This window comes from Lepidochelys olivacea (genome assembly GCF_965140295.1).
Source record: "Lepidochelys olivacea isolate rLepOli2 genome assembly, chromosome: 6".
NCBI classification, from domain to species: domain Eukaryota; kingdom Metazoa; phylum Chordata; order Testudines; family Cheloniidae; genus Lepidochelys; species Lepidochelys olivacea.
Genome location: NC_140416.1, coordinates 67,344,837 through 67,369,876, shown reverse-complemented (window position 1 = coordinate 67,369,876; position 25,040 = coordinate 67,344,837). Strand labels below are relative to the sequence as shown.

The window sequence follows — 25,040 nt, the reverse complement described above, 5'->3', positions numbered from 1 at the left end:
TTAGTCAGTAAAATCAGCAGATAGGACTCTGACTACACACAGGGGGCAGATCTGCTGAGTGGGAAGGTGTCTTTTATATAGTCACTTTTCTGAGCAGAAGGGCACTTTAAGGCAAGTTCTGTTATTTGCCTGAAAAATGTCTCTCTCTCTCTCTCTCTCTCTCTCTCTCTGTGTATATATATATATATAATATATACTATATATATATATAATATATATATATATATATATATATATATACACATACACAGAGTGATGAGCTGCCAAAATCTTAACAACCGGTTCCCTCCTAACCCCACGAGGGGATCGTGGCAGGCCCCCTCCCCCCTCCCGGGACCCCTGCCCCATCCACCCCCCATCCCCTGACTGCCCCCAGAACCAGGCAGGAGGGTCTCGTGGGCCACCGTAGTGGGTGCCCACCACACCCCGCCCCTAAGAGCCAGAGAGACCTGCCGGGGGACGAGGTGGGGAGTCCCAGCAGTGCCTACCTGGGGCGGCTCCCAAGAAGTATCTGGCAGGTCCCTCTGGCTCCTAGAGGCGGGGTAGCATAGCTGGGGGGCGGGGAGCGGCCGCTCCCCCCACTCATCACATTAAAAGTGGTGCCTTAGGCACTGACTCCGTGGGTGATCTGGGGCTGGGGCACCCATGGGAAAAATTTGGTGGGTGCAGAGCACCCACCGGCAGCTCCCCTCCCCGCTCCCAGCCCCAGCTCACCTCCTCTCTGCCTCCGCCCTGAACGTGCCACCCTGCTCTGCTTCTCCGCGTGCCCCCACCCCCTCCGTCGCTTCCCGCGGATCATCTGTTCGCGCGGGAAGCCTGGGAGGGCTGAGAAACAGGCAGCAGCTTCGCACTCAGGCCCAGGGAGGCGGAGGCGAGCGGGGTCAGGGAGTGGTTCCCCTGTGCGCCCCCCAAGTTACCTGCTGTGGCAAGGGCGGCCCTCCTCACGCCCCCTCCCGCCCCTGCCCCGGTTAACCTCCGCTCCACCTCTGCGAGCCTGAGCGCGAAGCCGCCGCTTGCCACTCAGCCCTCCCAGGCTTCCCGCACGAACAGCTGATTCGTGGAAAGCCAGGGGCGGGGGGCGGAGAAGCAGAGCAGGGCGGTGCGTTCAGGGGAGGAGGCGGAGGTGAGGTGAGCTGGGTGCGGGGCGGGGAGCTGCCGGTGGGTGCTCTGCACCCACCAAATTTTCCCTTTGGGTGCTCCAGCCCCGAAGCACCCACGGAACTGGTGCCTAAGGCGCCACTTTTGTCCGGTTGTTAAATTTAGAAGCCCTTTTAGAACCAGTTGTCCCGCGAAGGACTTCTAAATTTAACAACCGGTTCCAGCGAACTGGCTCCACTGTGTGATAGATATAGATAGATATATATAACAGGGAAAATTCTGTATTACCTGAGAATTTTCATTCTAGAACCTTCTGTGTCAGATGGTATTCACAGTGGGGTGTTCCCCAATTCCAGGGTGACTGGAGGCAGACCAAATCTTGGCTCTGAGGTGGGGATTACGTTGGCCCCCCCAAAAGCTCTCCAGAAAGACAGCACCCAAAACTGAAAAATCCTAACTGTATAAAAGTATTATTCAACTCAAACTCTTTACAGCAGAGCCTTGACATAAAATGTAAGGATTTCCTGGAGGAACACCTCTTCCCTTTCAAACTACTCAACAAACGAGCAACGGCCAGAATAAAACCGTAGATATAATGCAGTCCTCCAAGGGAAGGTCACACTATCTGACATGGAGGGTCCTAGAATGAAAATTCAATGGTAAGACAGGATTTCCCTTTTCTCAGTCCCCTCTGTGTCAGACAGCCTTCACAGTGGGCTGTAGAAAGACGTAAATCATCCCTAGGGCAGGAGGAAGGGGAGATTCAAATTTACCCATGTAGAACTGAAAATAAACTTAAGGGTTATGGGGGCTCCCTGCTCCAAAACACTCCTCTACCAAATGCTGCATCAGCACAGGTGGGGATGTCAAGTCTAGAGTGTTTGAGAAAAGGTGGCTGGAAGACCCTGTAATAGCATTTCATGCCTCCTCATATATGTGATTTCTCTGCCCACAAAATTGCTGCTCTTTTCACAGTGTGCACAGTAAGGCTTTTGTACCTGAGGCTTTTGAATGCCTTTGTTATAGAAAGAAAAGGAGGACTTGTGGTACCTTAGAGACTAACAAATTTATTTGGGCATAAGTTTTCGTGGGCTAAAACCCACTTCATCGGATGCATGCAGTGGAAAATACAGTGCGGAGATTTTATATACACAGAGAACATGAAACAATGGGTGTTACCATACACACTGCAACAAGAGTGATCAGGTAAGGTGAGCTATTACCAGCAGGAGAGCCGGGCGGGGGGGGGGGGGAGGGAGGAGGGGAAGAAACCTTTTGTAGTGATAATCAAGATGGTCCATTTCCAGCAGTTGACAAGAATGTGTGAGGAATGGGGGGGGGGGAAATAAATATGGGGAAATAGTTTTACTTTGTGTAATGACCCATCCACTCCCAGTCTTTATTCAAGCCTAAGTTAATTGTATCCAGTTTGCAAATTAATTCCAATTCAGCAGTCTCTCATTGGAGTCTGTTTTTGAAGTTTTTTTTGTTGAAGAATTGCCACTTTTAGGTCTGTAATCGAGTGACCAAAGAGATTGAAGTGTTCTCCGACTGGTTTTTGAATGTTATAATTCTTGACGTCTGACTTGTGCCCATTTATTCTTTTACGTAGAGACTGTCCAGTTTGGCCAATGTACATGGCAGAGGGGCATTGCTGGCACATGATGGCATATATCATATTGGTAGATGCGCAGGTCAACGAGCCTACGATGGTGTGGCTGATGTGATTAGGTCCTGTGATGGTGTCCCCTGAACAGATATGTGGACACAGTTGGCAACGGACTTTGTTGCAAGGATAGGTTCCTGGGTTAGTGGTTCTGTTGTGTGGTTGCTGGTGAGTATTTGCTTCAGGTTGGGGGGCTGTCTGTAAGCAATGACTGGCCTGTCTCCCAAGATCTGTGAGAGTGATGGGTCGTCCTTCAGGACAGGTTGTAGATCCTTGATGATGTGTTGGAGAGGTTTTAGTTGGGGGCTGAAGGTGATGGCTAGTGGCGTTCTGTTATTTTCTTTGTTGGGCCTGTCCTGTAGTTGGTAACTTCTGGGTACTCTTCTTGCTCTGTCAATCTGTTTCTTCACTTCAGCAGGTGGTAGTTGTAAGAATGCTTGATAGAGATCTTGTAGGTGTTTGTCTCTGTCTGAGGGGTTGGAGCAAATGCCACCAGGTTTGCCGTGACATTATCGGGGATACTGTTCCTGATGGCTTGTAGTCCATCTTTGTGTGGAATGTTGGTGTAGAGGGCTTCTACATCCATAGGGGCTAGGATGGTGTTTTCAGGAAGATCACTGATGGACTGTAGTTTCCTCAGGAAGTCAGTGGTGTCTCGAAGATAACTGGAAGTGCTGGTAGGATAGGGCCTGAGGAGGGAGTCTACATAGCCAGACAATCCTGCTGTCAGGGTGCCAATGCCTGAGATGATGGGGCGTCCAGGATTTCCAGGTTTATGGATCTTGGGTAGCAGATGGGCCTGTCCTGTAGCAGGTATTCTAACAAAGAAAATAACAGAACGCCACTAGTCATCACCTTCAGCCCCCAACTAAAACCTCTCCAATGGATCATCAAGGATCTACAACCTATCCTGAAGGAATAAACGGGCACAAATCAGACGTCAAGAATTATAACATTCAAAAACCAGTCAGAGAACACTTCAGTCTCTTTGGTCACTCGATTACAGACCTAAAAGTGGCAATTCTTCAACAAAAAAAACTTCAAAAACAGACTCCAATGAGAGACTGCTGAATTGGAATTAATTTGCAAACTGGATACAATTAACTTAGGCTTGAATAAAGACTGGGAGTGGATGGGTCATTACACAAAGTAAAACTATTTCCCCATGTTTATCCCCCCCCACACAGTTCCTCACACGTTCTTGTCAATTGCTGGAAATGGCCCATCTTGATTATCACTACAAAAGGTTTCTCCCCCCCCCTCGGCTCTCCTGCTGGTAATAGCTCACCTTACCTGATCACTCTTGTTACAGTGTGTATGGTAACATCCATTGTTTCATGTTCTCTGTGTATATAAAATCTCCCCACTGTATTTTCCACTGCATGCATCTGATAAAGTGAGCTGTAGCTCACAAAAGCTTATGCTCAAATAAATTTGTTAGTCTCTAAGGTGCCACAAGTACTCCTTTTCTTTTTGCGGATACAGACTAATACGGCTGCTATTCTGAAACCTTTGTTATAGAAATTTTTATTCCTCTGTTGGCTCTGTTCACATCTAACTTATGCATTTCTATGTTCTTAGAGTGCTTGGTTTCATTCAAAAAGGCAACAATACCATTTCCTATTACATGTGGTGACCTTGGAGATAGAGGCCTTGGGAGTCTACAGCACTGCCATGTTTGGTGGAATGTGTATCTGAAGTATAACTGAGAGCATACCAAGCTCTGCAGTCCTTTGGACAAGGAGGTGTTGAGTAGGCAAGACAGTTTCAGTGAGAAGAGGAAGACAGCTACCAACTGTGATGCTGACAAGTAGTTTTATGTGGACTTGTAGATCCTACACACAGATCCAGATTATGACTGGAGGTGTGTATTGCTACAGGACTGATAAGAGGAGTGGTCCTCAGGAATCTGTTGTGTGACAGTGATGGGAGATTCTCATGAATTTCTTACAGTGCAATATGCCTGACTTTGCTGGCTGGCCTTTCCAAAAAGTGTTGCCCTGGAGCCCCATGGTCAGACCATCTAATCAAAACGCTAGACCATCTTTTGCTTCAGCTGACTTTGCCCTGATGTGTGTCCCTTGTAACACCAACATCTAAACCTCAAGTTACCCACAGACATAATCTGTGAATGTCCTCTCAGATGCTAGGAGGGTGTTTATCAGCTTCTCAGAATGAGTGATTATAGATCTTTCCTCTCAGTTTCCCAGCTGATGGGCTAGGCAGGTTTGGATATTGGTTCAGGATAGGTCACTCTTGAGCTATGTTTTATGTATTTGTTGGGAGTTTGAGAGAAGGTTTGAGCTACATCTGAATCAGGTCTGAGAACCAAGACCTGAGGGTTTATGAGAAGAGGTTTATAATCACTGTGGCCTGTTCCTTCACAATCTTCACCTTCAGTGGCTGAGGGAGGAAAGGTATAAAGTAGGCCTTTTAGCCCACTTCTGAGATAAGAGGTGTGACGTTACACCCCCTATTCTTCAAGGAAATATGGTTATGATATGAATATGGTATAACTAAGATATAATTTATGCAAGATGGCTCATGTGAGGTATCATTGGAAAGGTTATGATTTACTGAATGTGTTTATCCAATTTGTATGCATGTATAATTTTTGTATCTGAAGCTAGGAATATTGACCATGTTTTTGTATTTCAAATGTGCTATGGTGGATGAGGCCAAACAATGTTAGTGGCTTATTAAAGAAATGTACACAAGCATAAGGATTACCCCAGGAACTGTGTGTAATAGAAGCCTCTCAGAGATAGCTCTACACAATGGGAACTGTTTGACCCAGGTCACAGCAAAAAAGCTTTCCAGCAAGTTGGGGGGAAGATGTAAAAGAGGGACAATGACAACAGGAGGGGTCCTCACTCTCCCTATGACAACACACTTGAAAACCCCTGAGGAACAAAGACTGAAGTGTGAAAAGTGATGGTCCCAGGCTAAGATCTTTAGCCTGTGTATGAAAACCTAGGAAAGCCAAGACAACTTGTGTCTTAAGAATCTGCCAGCCTGTTTATCACTCAGGATGAGAATTTGCTAATTTGTATCCTACCTACCTAGTGTGTCAAGCTTAGTTTGCACACTTCGTTTCATTTGCTTAGTAATCTGCTTTGTTCTGTTTGCTATCCCTTTAACCACTTAAAATCTGCCTATTATAGTTAATAAAAATTTGTTTTGTTTATTATTAAACCCAGTTTATGCAATTTCTAGCTGTGGGGGGCAGCAAGAAGTCATGCACATCTCTCTTCACATTGAGGAAGAGGGAGCATTTTATGAGCTTGTGCTGTATGGATATTTCTATGCAGTGCAAGACAGTAGTGTTTTGGGTTTGTCTCCCCAAAGGGGTGGGCACGTGAGTGCTGAGGGAGTCCTGTCACACAGTGCTGACTTCAGTCTGTGTCTGCAGTGGGGTGTGGCCCTACCTACACACACACAAAAAGGAATATGTGTGTGTGTGTGTGTGTGCATGCGCTGCAAGAGGCTGGAGAGCCTAATTCAGCCAAGCAGGGAGCAGGAACCCAGGCTGATTGAGCAGGGGAGGCTCAGTTGAACCCCAGCACATCAGGTGGCATCCTAGAAGTGGAATCTAACCCGTCACAAGAGGATCAACAGCCTCTGCCTTCAAGTGTTTCCTCCTCTCCTCTTTTGGTTCTCCAACTGGACTTGGGTGCAAAGAAGTTCATCAATAAGCTTCCAACCTGGCCAGAGATGCACCAAAAAGCTAGCTGATCTAGACCGCATTCCCTTAGTTCTAAGTGTGTCTTGCTGAGTCAGTTGACCATGACTCTCCTTCTTGGTATAGAACCCCAAAGAACAGAGTAAGAGCATCTGTCCAGGACATGAACAAGGCTACCTCTCTCAGCAGTGTTGAAGGTTTTCTGCCTTCTTAGCAGTTATATACACAGTTAAAAAAGAATCTTCTGTTGGAAAAGGAGTGATCGTGATGTCCATAACATGAAGCAGGTTGTACCCCATGTCGCCTACTTGGTCTACGTCCCCCCACCACCCCGCAAATCACATAGGAGTCCATATACATTCCCCCTACATGGTGTCCAGAATCTGTAGTTAAGACCAGCTTCTCTGGAAACTATGATCAGGTAGCTGTTAAATAATATTAAATTCACCAAGTGATACTAGTACTGGCTCTGGACCAAGATCTTCATATACTTATTTGCTGCAATTGCTGTCTGGAAATGAAGCAAGATTAGGACTGGGTATCCACATGAGACCAAGTAGCACAGGAGCTGAGTCAGATATTTTATCTTGGGAGATGTGTGCTAATGTTTGGCAAATCAGACAATATATTCTTCTGAAATGAAATAAAGATAGTTTTGGATGATAACTGAGATGCTGGAATTTTGTAAGAGCTGTAACTGGCCCTTCCACTTGTTCGCACAAAGCCAGGTTTCTGAAGGCTTTCAGCTATGTCTTCTGGGCTCTGTATAATCTGATGAGAATGTTGGCCAGACCAGAGTAGACATGTATCCCTTTCACTTGAAGGGACAGATGATACAGAATTTGTGAATACCCAGGTAGAATTTATGAGTCCAAACGGAAGTATTCTATATTGAAAATGCATCTTGTTGTAACAGAAGCTAAAGTATCCCCTGGGTGACTCTCCCTGATCATATCTTCAGTAGGTCTCCAGGATATTTATTTTCATATTCTGAAGTTTTGGGAAGATAGTGCTGTAATGATGGATTTCAGTATTTCTACCTGGAATATTGATCTCCTTATGGACTTGTTGAGAGACCTGAGATCTAAAATGGGTTGCATGCCATTGTTTCTGTGTACAACAAAGCATCTTGTGTCCCTTCCAAAATATCTCTTTCCCCCCTCCCCCCACTGAACTGGTTCTATCATTTCAGTGCGTAGGAGATGGTCTATTGTGCCCTTCATCTTCTGATGCTATGAAGGGACTTTGCTGGTTTCTTTTAACATACTGTGGGGAAAGGATAAACTTGTTCCTAGGATAAGGAGTGAGTTCTATTGAATAGCCTTCCCTGATGTTCTCAAGCACCCATTTTCTGAGGTGGTTCACCCACATATGAGGGCCCACACTGTATAGTGACCTTCACAGAGAGAGTGAAATCTCTCGGCACACCGAAAAACAAAAGAAATGTTTGGGGCTGGGTGGTTTTCCAGAGAATCTCAGCCGGAGTCTTCCAACTCTTAGGATAGGTATCAATGACCTCCTCTGCTACATAATCTCCATGCTGGAACCTGGAGAGACAATGGCTTCAAAGGGAACACTGGCTGAGATAAGGGAGCTTGAATAGTCTCCCACCGGAAGGAGTGAGGGACGTAGCCCCTGGCATACAGCCTCAGCAATGCCTTTGTCTCTGTGCTACCCAAAGAGTGCCTCAACAAAATATTTGGAAGGACACCAGATGTTAGTCCACAATTCCAGTTTCTTCAGTTGGAGTCATAGTTGCCCCCAGGACCTGTCTTTGGAAGTTTTGAATGTACAGCAAATCAGAATCAGGTGAAGTATCAGGCCTGAAAAAGCTACTTGGGAAATGTAGTTTAAAATAGATTTATGGAGGACTTGGGATGTGTATGTCGGGGGGCACATGCTCCCAAGGGCATCCCAAGAGTGTGTAGACCTACGCAATAAGAGGCTGCAGCCAATACTCCCAAGGCTGAGGTTGCTGTATCCAAGTTTAGTCTGAGTGATGATCATATTGTCCTGTCTGTGGATCCTGTCTCACTCAGTTGATATGGCTATATGCTTCACTATGGCCACAGCAGGGTTAAGCTTAAGCAGAGTAAGAAGACCTTTTTTGTTCTTAGGTATAAGTAGGTCTTGCTAGGGAATTCCCATCCAACTTCATCACAGCCACAAAGCAGGCAAGGAAGAATTACACAGCTCTTCAGCTTTGCCAGTTTCTTTGTTTGGTTTTATGTTTTTAGAAAATAAAACACTAAGCATTTGTGAAGCTAGAGCCCCCATTCATGCTTAACTCTGCAAAGCTTAGTTGAGCATCTGAGGTATCTCACTCAAAGCCTCAGACTTAGAGATTTCCTCCTCTCCTTTAGAGGGGGAGTCTCTCCTGAGAGGTTTTAAGACTTTGTGCTGCCCCTTTAAGAGCTGGTTGTGACCAGTGTCCTTCACTAGTCCCTGGGCCAAACACCTGAGAGCAGGGATCCTGTGCAGGAGTCAGTGCATTACCAAGCAGCCTGGAACAACAATCTGCAGGTATGAATCCTGCATGCCTCCCTAAGGAAAGCAGTAGCCACTTCATGACCTCCTGTGGGACTCCTAGAAGCTGGTCCATCTCTCGGAGAGCAGGATCTGAAACTCTTCATCCTGTGCTCCCTGATGCTGGGTCTGGGCTAAGTGGGGACCAACCGCAGTCTGCACCTAATGAAGAGTGAGTTGGAGCCACCGGAGACAAATTGCCCATTGGTATCTGAGAATTCACAGGAGTTGGAATGTTTCATGGCTTGCTTTGAAAGCAGTAGGAATAGGGATTCCATCTTTGGAGGAGGGGAGGGGGTTTGAAAAAAAACTTGCCCCATGTGTCTGTTGGAACCTAGAGCCTGACACTGGTTCTGGCCTGGTCTCAGTGGAGGGAATTTCCATGTGACCTGCTCAACGATCTCAGTCTGGACCTTGCCCCCATACTGGCTGGGAGCTGGGTTCCTGCAGGCTGCCTGCCTTTACTGAGGGGAGAAAGCCAAAAGAATTTGAGTTTAGCTGCTTTGAGGAGAAAATCATTGAGGGCAATGAAGAAATCAAGATACAGAGAAAAGTCTTTCACAAGTCCTATGCCAGGTCTGGTCCAGAGGGAGTCCTGGATTCTACCGTGTACACCACTTGGAAGCAAAGCAGTCTGGGGAGTTCTACCTGAGGGCTGGTCCGAAACCAAGGGCTCAGAGCAAAGATCTGAGTCACTACAGGGACTGCGAACAGCCCCCTGTGGAGACTTTCTGATGTGGAAGAGACTGAGAAACAGTTTATAAGACAGCTATGAAACTCCTCAGCCTCTCGCATGTAATTCAGCTTCTGATGAGTCATTTGTCACACTGTATGGACTATGTTGAGTAAGGGGTGCCACATACCTGTATCAGCTCAGGAGGAGCTGCAGAAAGGAAGTGTGACTCAGGACAACCCTCTGAGTTTGAATTCTTCTGAAGCTCCTGCTTTGTGCAGGAGATAGAATATGCTGTGTTGGATGATTACTAGGCACAGCATTCACAGCCCTTCACAACTAGCCACTCTACTGCCTAGTATGGGGTATGTGTGGGAGAGGGCAGCACAGTCCTGGATCCACCCACTCCCTGTCTCTTTCTGCCTGCTTGGACTCAGACCCCGCTCTCCCTTCCCAGACAGCTTTGCAAGGAGTTAGGGTTGGGGCTTTACATCCCTTCACCCCCACACAGTCACAATTTTGCCCTGTGTCAGTAAGCTGGCAAGCCAGCACAGTCCTGAGTTGTTAACGTCCTTTTCAGAAATGTTTGCATTGAGAAGATATTATTAGAATTTCCATATGTTGTATTGTGCTTAATAATAAATAATAATCCCTTTATAGCAACATTCATCTGAGGATTTTAAAGTGCTTTGTATTGGTTAACCTTTATAATATCCCTTATTATATCCAATTTACAGAGGGGGAAAACTGAGGCACAGAGAAGTGAAGTACCTTGACTGAGGCCTCATGTTGAATCAGTGGCAGAACTGACAACACAACCCCAGTGTCCAATCTCCTCCTCCACTGCCCTAACCACAAGAGCATGAGGAAGCATGCGGAAAGCAAAACACCAGCCTCACAGTTCCCTGCTCAGATTGCTGCCTGCCTCTTGTTTGTTTCCCTCTTTTCCCTACAGTCTCTCCCACCCTTGCCTGGCAGTGTAGCGGTTAAGCCTGTTTGCTCTGCAGAAAGGGGATATGTGTGTAAGTGTGCTTCTACCTGGCTGTGGATATTCTGCTCTGCCTGCCACTGTGAAGCCTCCCCTTCCTAGCATAGCTGCACCCTGTTACTGTGTAGCACACACACCATGGGCATGTCTATGTTGGAGCTGGAGGCGTAATTTTTAGCTCAGGCAGATATACTCATGCTAACTTTGATTGAGCTAGTGTGCTAAAAAAGAGCAGCGTAGCTTTGGCTGCATGGGTGGTGAGACAGGCTAGCTACCCTGAGTACAATCCCATTTGAAACCTACTCCCGCCTCCTGGGTGTGGGTCCCTGCTCCTTTCACTGACATGAGCTGGGCACATGATGGCTTTTAGAGCTGTGGCGGTGACAGGTGAATTCAGCAAGGTGCCTGGGAATTACATGAACTGAAACCAGTTCTCAGTTGGAACGGGGAGATGCTGCCAGCCAACTGGGAATTTTTAGAAGCTACTCGTAGCCCTTGTTAGCTCTTCTTTAGCACGACATCCACAAATAGTAGGGTGGCAAATCTCATCAGCCTGATTTTACAGACGAGGAAATTGAGGCACAAAGAGGCAAACTGACTTGCAGTGAAACCGTGGCAGCGTGGGCAGCAGCATGGGTTAGCTGCTTGAGTACATACCCTGGGACCCAGGTTGGTTTGTGCTGCTGCCCAGGCTGTTGCGGCTTCATTGCTGTTGCAATCTGAGCTAGCTAGATCAAAGCTAGCTTGGGTATGTCTACATGTGCCGAGGTCCTACCCGTGATTGCAGTGCAGACATACCCTTCCTCCTTGTTCAGCATCCTAGCCCCTGGGCCATACTGCACAAGCCCTGCTTTGCTTTACTCTGAATCCACCTGCTCTCTGCTTCCCTAGTCAATGGATCAAACATCAAAGGTTATTCTATGCTGATGCTACTCTAAAACAATCAACAAGTCAATTACAGCGAGGTCAGAAGAGAGAGAAATAAACTACTCCTTAGCCTCATGCACATTTGGGTAGGGTAATGCTACCATCTAGTGGAAAGCAGGAAGAACCTCAAGTGCGTATGCAATAGATATCCTGTAGATCAGTGGTCTCCAAACCTTTTTGATCAAGCACCCCATCAGTAAAAATTTTTTTGAGCACCCCCCCCAATATATGTATATTTATTTATGTATAAATTATATACATGTACTACTGTACTAATATATTATGTACATTATAAAACACACAAAAAATAGACATTAAAAAAGGATGAGATAAAGATGAAAAACAATATTTTTTGCTCTCACTAAAAAAATTATTATTATTAATATTTTTAGTGAGAGCAATGTGATTGAATATGCTTCATTATTTTTGAAAATCTTGGTTTAACACTTTGTGATGCAGCGATTCGAAGGTCTGGTTAGTTCAGTTTATTTCGCACCTTGGTTTTAATGGCTGTCATAGCTGAAAAAGATGCCTCACAAAGCTACGTAGAGCCAAATGGAAGAAGTGCATCGTTGGCTGAGCTTACTAAATCACGATACTCATTTTTCAGTCCCGTCCACCAAGTATGCAACGGTTTTTGTTGAAATTCGGCTAGTAAATTTCCATCTTCCCTGATGTCAATCAGTTTTTCTTGCAAACTAATCGGAAGGTGTTGCATTTTTATATTTTTAACAAATGGGTTCAAAACCCACTGAAACTCTTCATTTGGAAGATTTTTAAACTGGTTAGAAAATTCTGTTTCCAAGTTTTTTAAGTGTGCAGATATGAGAGTTTTTATAGGTGACACACTTACATAATTTTCAGCAACAAAATCACATAACCATGGAACATTTCCAAACATCCGTTTTCAAAATGCTCTCTCCATAGCATGAGTTTCTTTTGAAAAGCAGTAACTTTCTCACTCATTGTTAAAACGTCACCTTTACCTTGAAGGGACAGATTAAGTGCGTTTATTTTTTTGAACATATCTGCTAGGTAGCATACTACTGACAGCCACCTGTCATCACAGAAAAGGTCAGCAAATTTGGAACACTTGTCTTTTTGTAAAAGAAAAATGAGTAACTCATCTTTTAGTTCGACAACTCTTAAGCACTTTGCCACGAGATAACCAGCGAACCTCTGTGTGGTACAAAATATTTTCATGGTCACTCCCCATCTCATTACAAAGTATTGTAAAGATTCTACTATTTAAAGGTCTTGTTTTTATAAAATTAACCACATCAATGACATCCTGTAGCAGTTTGTGCACTTCTGGCTCCAAACTTCTTTGCTGCAATAGCTTGCCTATGCATGGTACAGTGAATGAATTTCACATGTGGTGCTTTCTTTATTCCAGTCAAAGTAGCCACTCCATCAGTGGTTACACTTACACAGTTTTTCCATAAAACGTTGTTTTTATTAAAGAAGTCATTTACTGTTGAGAATATATATTTTCTGATACATCTTTCCTTTAGTGGCTCACAAAAAAGTAGTTTTTCGTGTACTTCATTATTGAAACAGAATCTAGCAAATACCATAAGCTGAGACATGTTAGAAACATCTGTACTTTCATCCACCTGTGTAGCAAACCTCCCACGCTGCGTAATTTGTTCTAATACTTGTTTCTTCAAATCTTCAGCAATGTTTTCTATGGGTCTTCCAACAGTATTTGCTGACAAATACTTTTTAGTTAGGATTTTAGTTTGTCGCTTTATTGTTTTCCGTGTACTATTTCATCCATTTTTACCGTGGCAGGAAGAACAAGTGTTTCCCCAATGGTATGTGGCTTTTTGTCTTTCACTATTAAGTAAGAAACCTCAAAAGAGGCTTCTAAACATTTATCATCAAGTTTAGTGAAAATTTGTAAAGTACTGGATTAAGTATCGCATGACTTAGAATCATAGAATATCAGGGTTGGAAGGGACCTCAGGAGGTCATCTAGTCCAATCCCCTGCTCAAAGCAGGACCGATCCCCAATTAAATCATCCCAGCCAGGGCTTTGTCAAGCCTGACCTTAAAAACTTCTAAGGTAGGAGATTCCACCACTTCCCTAGGTAACGCATTCCAGTGTTTCACCGCCCTCCTAGTGAAAAAGTTTTTCCTAATATCCAACCTAAATCTCCCACACTGCAACTTGAGACCATTACTCCTTGTTCTGTCATCTGCTACCACTGAGAACAGTCTAGAGCCATCCTCTTTGGAACCCCCTTTCAGGTAGTTGAAAGCAGCTATCAAATCCCCCCTCATTCTTCTCTTCCGTAGACTAAACATCCCCAGTTCCCTCAGCCTCTCCTCATAAGTCATGTGTTCCAGTCCCCTAAATCATTTTTGTTGCCCTCCACTGGACGTTTTCCAATTTTTCCACATCCTTCTTGTAGTGTGGGGCCCAAAACTGGACACAGTACTCCAGATGAGGCCTCACCAGTGTCGAATAGAGGGGAACGATCATGTCCCTTGATCTGCTGGCAATGCCCCTACTTATACATCCCAAAATACCATTGACCTTCTTGGCAACAACGGCACACTGTTGACTCATATTCAGCTTCTCGTCCACTGTAACCCCTAGGTCCTTTTCTGCAGAACTGCTGCCTAGCCATTCGGTCCCTGGTCTGTAGCGATGCATTGGATTCTTCCGTCCTAAGTGCAGGACTCTGCACTTGTCCTTGTTGAACCTCATCAGATTTCTGTTGGCCCAATCCTCTAATTTGTCTAGGTCCCTCTGTATCCTATCCCTACCTTCCAGCGTATCTACCTCTCCTCCCAGTTTAGTGTCATCTGCAAACTTGCTGAGGGTGCAATCCACACCATCTTCCAGATCATTTATGAAGATATTGAACAAAATCGGCCCCAGGACTGACCCTTGGGGCACTCCACTTGACACTGGCTGCCAACTAGACATGGAGCCATTGATCACTACCCGTTGAGCCCGACAATCTAGCCAGCTTTCTATCCACCTTATAGTCCATTTATCCAGCCCATACTTCTTTAACTTGCTGGCAAGAATACTGTGGGAGACAGTGTCAAAAGCTTTGCTAAAGTCAAGGAACACCACGTCCACTGCTTTTCCTTCATCCACAGAGCCCATTATCTCGTCATAGAAGGCAATTAGATTAGTCAGGCATGACTTGCCCTTGGTGAATCCTTGCTGACTGTTCCTGATCACTTTCCTCTCCTCTAAAGTGCTTCAGAATTGATTCCTTGAGGACCTGCTCCATGATTTTTCCAGGGACTGAGGTGAGGCTGACTGGCCTGTAGTTCCCAGGATCCTCCCTCTTCCCTTTTTTAAAGATGGGTACTACATTAGCCTTTTTCCAGTCATCCGGGACTTCTCCTGATCGCCATGAGTTTTCAAAGATAATGGCCAATGGCTCTGCAATCACATCCTCCAACTCCTTTAGCACTCTCGGATGCAACGCATCCGGCCCCATGGACTTGTGCACATCCAGCTTTTCTAAATAGTCCCAAACCACATCTTTCTCCACAGAGGGCTGGTCACCTTCTCCCCATGCTGTGCTGCCCAGTGCAGTAGTCTAGGAGCTGACCTTGTTCGTGAAGACAGAGGCAAAAAAAGCATTGAGTACATTAGCTTTTTCCACATCCTCTGTCACTAGGTTGCCTCCCTCATTCAGTAAGGGGCCCACACTTTCCTTGACTTTCTTCTTGTTGCTAACATACCTGAAGAAATCCTTCTTGTTACTCTTAACATCTCTTGCTAGCTGCAACTCCAGGTGTGATTTGGCCTTCCTGATTTCACTCCTGCATGCCCGAGCAATATTTTTATACTCTTCCCTGGTCATCTGTCCAATCTTCCACTTCTTGTAAGCTTCTTTTTTGTATTTAAGATCAGCAAGGATTTCACTGTTAAGCCAAGCTGGTCGCCTGCCATATTTACTATTCTTTCTACACATCGGGATGGTTTGTCCCTGTAACCTCAATAAGGATTCTTTAAAATACAGCCAGCTCTCCTGGACTCCTTTCCCCCTCATGTTATTCTCCCAGGGGATCCTGCCCATCAGTTCCCTGAGGGAGTCAAAGTCTGCTTTTCTGAAGTCCAGGGTCCATATTCTACTGCTTTCCTTTCTTCCTTGTGTCAGGATCCTGAACTCGACCATCTCATGGTCACTGCCTCCCAGGTTCCCATCCACTTTAGCTTCCCTTACTAATTCTTGCTGGTTTGTGAGCAGCAGGTCAAGAAGAGCTCTGCCCCTAGTTGGTTCCTCCAGCACTTGCACCAGGAAATTGTCCCCTACATTTTCCAAAAACTTTCTGGATTGTCTGTGCACTGCTGTATTGCTCTCCCAGCAGATATCAGGGTGATTGAAGTCTCCCATGAGAACCAGGGCGTGTGATCTAGTAACTTCTGCGAGTTTCCGGAAGAAAGCCTCGTCCACCTCATCCCCCTGGTCTGGTGGTCTATAGTAGACTCCCACCGCAACATCACCCTTGTTGCTCAGGCTTCTAAACTTAAACCAGAGACTCTCAGGTCTTTCTGCAGTTTCATACTTGAGCTCTGAGCAGTCATACTGATCTCTTACATACAGTGCAACTCCCCCACCTTTTCTGCCCTGCCTGTCCTTCCTGAACAGCTTATATGCATCCATGATAGTACTCCAGTCATGTGAGTTATCCCACCAAGTTTCTGTTATTCCAATCACATCAAAATTCCTTGACTTTGCCAGGACTTCCAGTTCTCCCTGCTTGTTTCCCAGGCTTCGTGCATTTGTGTATAGGCACTTGAGATAACCCGCTGATCGCCTGTCTTTCTCAGTATGAGGCAGGAGCCCTCCCCTCTCACGCGCTCCTGCTCGTGCTTCCTCCCGGTAACCCATTTCCCCACTTACCTCAGGGCTTTGGTCTCCTTCCCCCGGTGAACTTTAAACATCACTGAAAAAATTGTAGAGGTTTGTCTTCACGTTCTGGATGCTTAGTTTTTAAATGTCTTGCTAATCGTGATGGCTTCATACTATCATTAGCTAATATCTCAAGGCACAATATACACTTAGGGCGAGGTTCATCGTTAACGATAGTGGATGTAAATCCATATTTCAAATAGTCTCCTTGATAATTTCGAATTTTTTTGGCCGACTTCTTGTCAAATCTGATTAGATGTCATTGTTTTTACCTCGTAATGTGGCTGACGAAGAGCTCGTACTAGGAGTAGGAGAACGGTCAGCTCTGCCGTTTTCTTGTTGTTCACTTGTGCTCGCATTATTAGTATCTTCAATCCGCGGTTTCTTTGCAGGAATCTTTTTAAGCCACTTGTCCATTTTGTGAGGGTTAGTTTAGTTAAAACTAGATAATACAATCCATAAATCCACTTAACCGGGCACACATAAACTGCAATACGCTGAAAGCGAGCGAACGAACGAGTGAGAGCGCCACTGTCAACCCCTCCGCATTGTGGAACTCCCACTCTCCCCTCAGGATATCTCGCAGGGCCGGCTCCAGGCACCAGCGTAGGAAGCACGTGCCTGGGGCAGCACTCTGAAAGGGGCAGGATTCCGGCCAATCTTAGGGCGGTGCTCCTCCGGCTGCCCTTCGGTGACACTCCTCCTGCCGTGCCACCCTTTTCCTCCAGCAGCGCTCCTCCTGCCGTGCCCCCCAATGGGTGGTCTTGCGCACCCCACTTTGGAGACCACTGCTGTAGCTGAACTGCTGGAAGTGTACACAGTCAAGGGGGAGATTTTTAGAAGTACAACAAGGAGCCTAATTCCCACTGAAAGTCCATAGGATTTGGGTACCTGACTCCCATTTTTGCCTCTGAAAATCTTTATCCATAATGTTATGCTTTAGCACTGTATGCAAAGCAGCAGGGTTCACACCATTTTGTCACAACATGGAAACCTCTATAATATTTGCTATTAAAGTGGCATCATTAGTTGTGTTGTGTTCGGGGATTAGCTAACGTCCGCAAACCTTCCTAATCATGAGTTATATTCTTGATTGACCGGTCACTTAGGTAGTCACTTGTGAAGGCACCACAATAGTTTATCTTAATGGTTACCTAGGGCTATACAAGGAGACCTGCCTGCTTTTGGCTTCAGACCAAGCTCTAACTTCAGACCACTTTTCAAGTCAAATAGGACCAATTTCAACCTGCTCACGGTTTTTGCTTCAGAAACATAGGAAATTCCTGTTCCCACATGTTTTTTGCAGTGAAACCTGTCGAAACCCTATGGGTTCAATTGAGCTTCTCCTTGAGATCTTGAGACTCAGTCTATCTTGGGGAGCGTAAAGCCACATGGATCCAAACTGAAAAACATGTATGCATATTCCCTTGCAAAGGGAAAACCATAGACTTTGTACAAGCCCAGTGGAGTTAAAGCAACCTTCACACTGGGCCGGACTGCCCCATCTCACCTGTGGATGAAGTGGTTCTCCTCCAGATATTTGCAGCCACAAGCAATGTCCCAGGCTATGTTCAGCAGGTCCTGCATTATCAGAGTGGATGGCTGATTCTGGATAAGAGAGAGATGCATCCAAGTGAGAAGAGGAGAAACGTGGTGAGGTGTGGGAGAGAGTATAGGAAAAATAGAATAGTTGGAGAGATAGGAAGGGAAAGAGAGAGATATACAGAAGGCGGGGGTGGGGGGAAGGAAATAAAAAGACAGGAATGAAGAGGAAGGGAGGTGGGTCAAAGGAGAGAAAAGGTTTCTATTTAAGGTTAACGTTTGCCAGACACAGGAAGTGAGTCTATTAGATTCCCCCTGAGAGTGTGTGTGTGGGGTGGGGGGAGTTTTGGCCCAGTCTAAATAAAATAGCCAACACTTGTATCAAAGGTGTGAAGCGAAAACTGCCCGCTGTGGCGAGCAGTGTGAAAATAAGCACAAAGGAGCTTTAAAAAGTGGGAGAAGGGAGACGTGGGCTTCTAAAGAATTACTCTGGGGATGCTAATAGGTTACACAGCAAAAATTGGTGAGGTTAGCACGGTGTCACTAGTCACCACCAGAGCACCTCCTTCTGGCCACATCTGGGGATTAGCTCTACCAGTCCAATATCCCTCCTGTGGTTGCTTGTTAGGGGGCTTATTCCTTCACCCACTTACTTCCCTGATCCTTCTCGCATGAACAGAGAGCAACAATACCCGAAGTCCAAAGGTGCAAACAATTCGATGTTTATTGGGGTGAACTTCCAGCAAGCATGATTCCAGTTTCCTTCCTTAGTATCCTCCTTCCCAGCTCTGACACCACAGAGCCTTACACCTGTGTCCCTGTTCCCATTCCTGCCCTTAGCCAAACATGATTCCAATTTCCCCTTTTTGCAAAACATGATTCCAATTTCCCCAGCCCCATTCCCTGGTCCCATTTCCCCTTTTTGCAAAACATGATTCCAATTTTCTTACCCCCATTCCCTGTTCTCATTTCCCTCACCCGAATGCCCACCACCACCCCGTTGGAAAATTTAATTACCAAGCTTCCATCCAATGTGACTACACAGAGTTGCACATACAGTTACATTTATATAACTGGGTTTTATCTTTAAACAAAAACTTCCTTCTTGACATCTCACATAAGTATCCAAAGTACCCTCCATTAAAACTTCAGAAAAACAAAAGACTGTGGAAAGGCAGGTTGCACTTTGAAACTTTTTTTTCCCTTCTTTCTCTCCACTCCCCCAGGACCAAGTCCCAGATCCAGTCTCTAAAGGTAGTCTGTTAACTCTGCTTTTGACTTTAAACCCTTTTGTGCCACATCATCTTTAACTACCCCTAACTAACGTACAACCCTTCAGCAGCCTTTGCCGAAGCAGCACCAAACTTGAAAGATTACTGGCAGCTTCCCATAATGCTGCCCTTACTTCAAACCTCTCAAGCAGACTGAAGTGCCTCTTTTCCCTGGGAGTCATTCAGTCCCCATGGGCAGGGACCTTCTTCCACTACCCACATACCAAGGAGGGTGGGCTCCTCAGTCACCCCCCATACCTCTGGGTCCCCTAACATTGCTCACTCTATCACTCTTCCTGTCTCACTCGCTTGGGACTCAGCTGCTCCCACTTCATGGCTTGGCCCTCTAGCCAGGTCACTGTAGTCCTCCCTTTCAAAGGTATCAAGGTTTCTTGGGACCCACTGTCCCAGGCAGTCCTTCCTCTCACTACACCTTAACAGCATCACTGTCCAGTGGCTGGTAGGGAAATCCAGGCCCCCCCTCTACATTGGGTTCCCTACAACAAGCAGTCAAGGTCTGCACAGTCCCAAACCTTACTGCTGTGTCCCTGGCCTACTTCCTACCTTGCCCTTCTCTCACCCTAACACTGACTGCAGCCTCTCTCTGCAACTCCCCCTGCCCCCTTTTCTCCACTACGGGGCTTTATGCAGGCCCCTCCCGTTCCTCTCCAGCTAAGCCTCATCTCTAATTAGTTCTTGTTCCTTAGCTACTCCTCCTAGGTACAGCCTAGGCGGTTAATAGGCCCACCTGACCAGCTTGAGCCTTGTGTGGGGTAGACACCGCATCACAGTGGGACTCACTGAGAAGAGCACAGCTTAACTCCCATAGTGCTGGGAGTGTGGATTCCTCTGGGCTAAAAAAATCTGCATTAGGGCTACAGTGTATTCAGCAAACCATTGTGTGCTTGCTTAGACAACCCCAAGGTGTTTTCATCAGTCTGTGCACTTAGAGAGCCTGGGAGAGCTTCAGCATCTGTGTGCACAGGATCCCATGTAAAGAGACCCCTTTGTGTTTATTATTCCTGAGTCCTACCTCTTCCCCATCACAAGGGATGTTACAGGTCTGGAAGTCATTAGGGTTTGGTGCTGGCACAGAGTACTGCAGTCTCCCATCTTTGCTCTCTCACATGCGCTCCCTCTCTCTGTCCTTTCAAAATATCCCAGACGGATGTGGTTTTTAAAATACCTCACAAATTTTTGCTATGTGACCCATTAGCATCCCAGAGTCATTCTTTAGAAGTCCCCTTCTCCCACTTTTTAATGCTCCTTTGTGCTTATTTTCACACCGCTTGCCACAGCAGCAGTTCACACTTCACACCTTTGGCCATTTTATTTAGACTGGGCCAAAACTCACCCCCCTCCCCCCGACACACACACACTCACTTGTGACACCCACTTATTCTCTGGCAATCATATCTTCCCCTGCAGGGAAAGTTCCTTGGTGTGTCTCCAGGAAAGTTGTTATGACAAGTGCTTTCCAGTGCTCTGGGGAGAGGTAGCGAGAAATTACTACCAAGCACAGTGAAGCTCAGGGAGATGTCAAGGCAAATTGCTCTTTTTTCTCCTGTTGTTTCTGGATGCTGTTACCTTGTTCATTTCACAGCCTGGAACCATTTAATTAGTACTCCAGCTGTTGGCAGCTGGTGTTTAATCAGCTAGATGGGTCCTGTCTTTATTGTACAGAACACTTGCATATTTACCATTGAAGGTTAGAGTTATAAACAAATGCCTTATAAAGGTGAAAGCGAGGGAGTAAATAAGAGACAGGCAGGCAGAGATCAGCATGTTTTGGGATACCTTTGTCAGGAGGCAGATGGAGTTTCATTTTTACTGTGGCTAAACAAACCCATGGCAAGATCTAGAGCTGGCTGAATTTTTCCAGGAACATTCCTTTGAATTTGGAAGGGCTGTTTTGGTTCAACTAAATTCTTGCCCCTTTTTGTTTGTTGCTAGCAAACATTCTTGATAGCAGGTTTGTTTTCTCACAAATGTTTAGGGAAAGACTGTTCTTCACACTATTACTCGTATTCACTGTGTGCAAATGAGAACATTAGCTCTTCGCTGTTTAGTCACTATTCATCGTTCCATAGGCCTTGTCTCCTCACAAAAGTTGTATAGTACTACTTTCACTATACTGATGTAGTTAAAGCCCTACAACCTCCTTGGTGTGGAGGTGGTTGAAAGTACTTATACCAGTATAATTTATTCTAGTATGAGAAGGGGAATACACTGCATAATACAGGTACAGTTTAATTGTAGCTGTGTTGGGCCCACAATATTAGAGAGACAAGCTGTCTGAGGTAATATATTTTATTGGACCAACTTCTGTTGGTGAGAGAGAGAAGCTTTTGAGCTGACCTGAAGAAGAGTTCTGTGTATTTTGAAAGCTTCTCTCTCTCACCAACAGAAGTTGGTCCAATAAAAGATATTACCAAACCCACCTTGTCGCTAATACACCTGTGTACGACACCTTTATGTTGCTATAACTGTGTCCACACTGTGCGTTGTAGCTAACTGATATAGCTACACCGGTACAAACAATGGTTGTAGAGTAGGCCTTATTCTCCTGTTTAGAAAGTTTCACTTATCCACGCACGGAGCAGAAGGAATATCATACAAGTTACATTACCAGTGACACACTCTGAATAACCAATAGCAAATAGCTGAAATTAGCAGTTTGTGAACAGCCAATACAATGAAAACTGCTCCTCCAAATTATTCATGGAGCCTTTTGCCCATAACAAATACACTGGTGGAAATCAGCACTGATTCATGAACAACCCACAAGCAGAAAACCCAAGGCTAATTCCAGGTTGTTATTTATTTGCATTTATTTGCTATTTCATTCAGCACTAATGGAACATGTAGGGCCAGGTCCTCAGCTGGTGTAAACTGACATAGCTCCATTGAAGTCAATGCAGTGATGTCAATGTCCTTGCTGTAATTTCAGCTTTTCACTTGACACAGCAGTATGACGGAGGCTGAGGGAACGTTCTCAAGTGCTGTTGTCCTGCTGACCCTGGCGGAGAACAGGGGAGGCGACAGGAAAACATCCTTTACTTTGTATCCTCCTTGATTGCTAATAAACTGGAGTCTTTGAAATATGTGATCAAGAATCATTTTCTGTTATTGGCATCTGCTCAAGCCAAGGGAAGGGGGGAAATGTCTAGAGGTTTGTAGAAATTGGGAATCAAGAGGTCAGCCCTATTAAAATCCTGTAATGAAAACAGACACAAGTGGAAAGGGAAAGATGGTCTCACCACCCGGGGTCGATTCTGCCGAAGGAAGCTCTTCATGTCTCCACCGGCCATGAGCTCCAGCAGAATGAAGCGAGGCAGTGTCTGAAGGCTCACACCAATGCACCGCACAATGTTCTGGTGACTGAACTTACTGCGAATCGACCACCACAGCGACATGGAAAGGAGGAGACAAAATCAGAGAAGGGATAAAACCTCTTACCCAACTCCCCCTGAACTTTGGTGAAGCAGATTAAATAGAACCTGGTTCTGAAACACACTGTCAAAGAAAATCTAGACCTCAGCTAAATCAAAGCATGGTGCCCTCAGCCCAGCTCCACTTACAAGGAACCCAAAGAGATTCTGCTTAGCCTTGCCTTAATCCAACTTCTTCAGAAAGTGGGAGAAAAGTGGCAAAAGCTACCAAATACAACAGCACCTTCTCTCCACACACGCCGCCCGCCATGGTTCTCTAATGCAGAGAAGATTAATGGATTTAACTGTGACAGGGGTCATGGGAGAAAGGAAATGTGATATCTTATAGCTTTTAAATCCAGAATATTACAGCTATTTGAAATGAAATGCTATCATGTGGGGATTTCATTTTTTTCATTGTTTGTTAAATAAATTTCTGTGTAGTTGGGGGTCTCAGTTCAGTGTCCAGTATGCCAGAAACAGGACCAGATAGTGCCAATTGTAGCAACTGGTTTTGTAATTTTTCTGTCCCCAAGGAACTGGCTGGAGACTATCAACTCATTTAACATAGGCTGCCGAACTATCATCAGAAGGCTGTGACTTTTGATCACTACCAACCTGGGTTAGATATGAACTGAGGACTTTGGTGGAGTGGAGGGACAGCGAGGGAAGACCCTACTAAATAAATCAAAACATTATGAAATGATCCAGTGGGTTGCTTTTAAAAATCATGTGTCAGCACTGCTGCCTCTTGCCTTGCCAGTCAGAACTCCAACAGTCTGCAGGAGATGGACTGATGTTAATAGATCATTCCCAGCTGCATGCTGTGAGATGAAGTCACCCACATACAAACACGTACAGGAATGATTTTATTCCAAACATTCAAAGAGCAATAAAAATAAATAACCCCCAGCAATACATTTCACGATGGCTTTCAGACACTTTATTTTGTCTAAAAGCTTGCAAGAAATTATAATAGGTATGGCTCTTTCTGGATTTTTCTGGTGAGTGCTTTGCCAGGCAAGATCTGTGCAATGCCACGGTAACTGAGAGCCACCTCCCCAGTAAAGCAGCTATGTGCTCTGAAAGAGATTAGGGAAGTTCTTCCAGATCATCTCCCTCTTTTCAAACTTTCTTTGTGAGCTTGATTTAGTTGCATAAACCCCAGGTTTGAAATACCTAGAATGCATGGAATTACGGGGATAGCTCAGCCCTCTAGCTTTCCTAGGCAGATAAATTATACACCACCTAGCTCATGAGAAGGCCTTTGAGATCCGGCCATATAAATTATTGTCTGGTCTATTCTGCACAGACATCAAAAGACAGATTGTGCCTGAGTAGCATTGGCCTGCACTGAGGGAGGTGAGAAGCTGCACTACACCGGTTCCCTATTCAGGACTTCACCCCTCAAGAGGGTTCAGAGTGCCCCACTCCGCTGCCCGGTGCGGAGACATGGGGCCTTTGGGGTGACTAGTCCTGCAGAAGGCATTAGGAGGGAGAAGTCCCTGTGGTTAGGGGAGCACAGGAGCTACAGCTGTAGTTGGCTACTGCTTGAAGGGCACAAAGGGGAAGCTTCATGCGTTGTCTCCTTGTGCAGCCATCCATGAAAGAGGCAGGTCCAGGGCTGTCCCTAAACACCCCATAGCATTTTTAATAAGAGAAGGGTTTGCCCCAATGTCCTTGGCTGAAAAATCCCTCCTTGGCATGCAGCATGTTGCGTGCCATCTGACTGCTGCTCTCCACCCCAGTGGTGGCTGAATTTGAGTAGGGTTGCATGGCTATAGGGCTAAATCCTGTAGTTCGCATATTACACAGTTTTCCATTCAATCAAAGGGAGTTTCCTTACACAAGGACTGCTGAATGTGAGATCGACATGGCCAATGGTCCTGGGATTTCCTGAGATGAAAGGTACAATATACATATAACACTGTTAAAAGAATTTAGTGCTTATTTCCCAAACAACCACTGGAGAAGTTACTTTCGGCTTTGCTGAGATAACCAGTAAGGGTCTCATGTACAAGGTGGACACATGTCCATTAGAAACTAGGCTGATGCACTAACTCATAGGTCACCAAACAGCCATCGGCTGTAGCAATTTGTAGTTAATATCAATCAGGGCTGGATTGGTTGTGGTCATTGGAACCAGTGACTTAAATGTGAAAGTCTCTCCATCCTGTTATTAATCTCCTGAGTCAGTGAGTTAATATTTCTGGTTAGAAATATACCTGATTATCAGCGCTTCCATCAGAAAATCCATCTCATCCTGCTCAGAGCAGATTTCTGGCAATGTCTGTTGAGAGGGAACGAAAGGGGAGAAGCACCCAGAAGAAAAGAAGATATTTAAGAG

General features: G+C 45.5%; 1 protein-coding gene across 1 annotated transcript in view; it reads right to left on the bottom strand.

The window, feature by feature from the left end:
* Positions 1-25,040, bottom strand: part of LTK (leukocyte receptor tyrosine kinase) — a 163,483-nt gene that overhangs the window by 9,181 nt on the left and 129,262 nt on the right. Inside the window, exons 22-24 of the mRNA XM_084629926.1 lie at positions 24,919-24,983; positions 22,523-22,652; positions 17,960-18,057 (exon numbers count right to left, since the gene is read on the bottom strand). Of these exons, the coding sequence (XP_084486052.1) occupies positions 17,960-18,057; positions 22,523-22,652; positions 24,919-24,983 (293 nt within the window). The remainder of the gene's footprint in view (positions 1-17,959; positions 18,058-22,522; positions 22,653-24,918; positions 24,984-25,040) is intronic.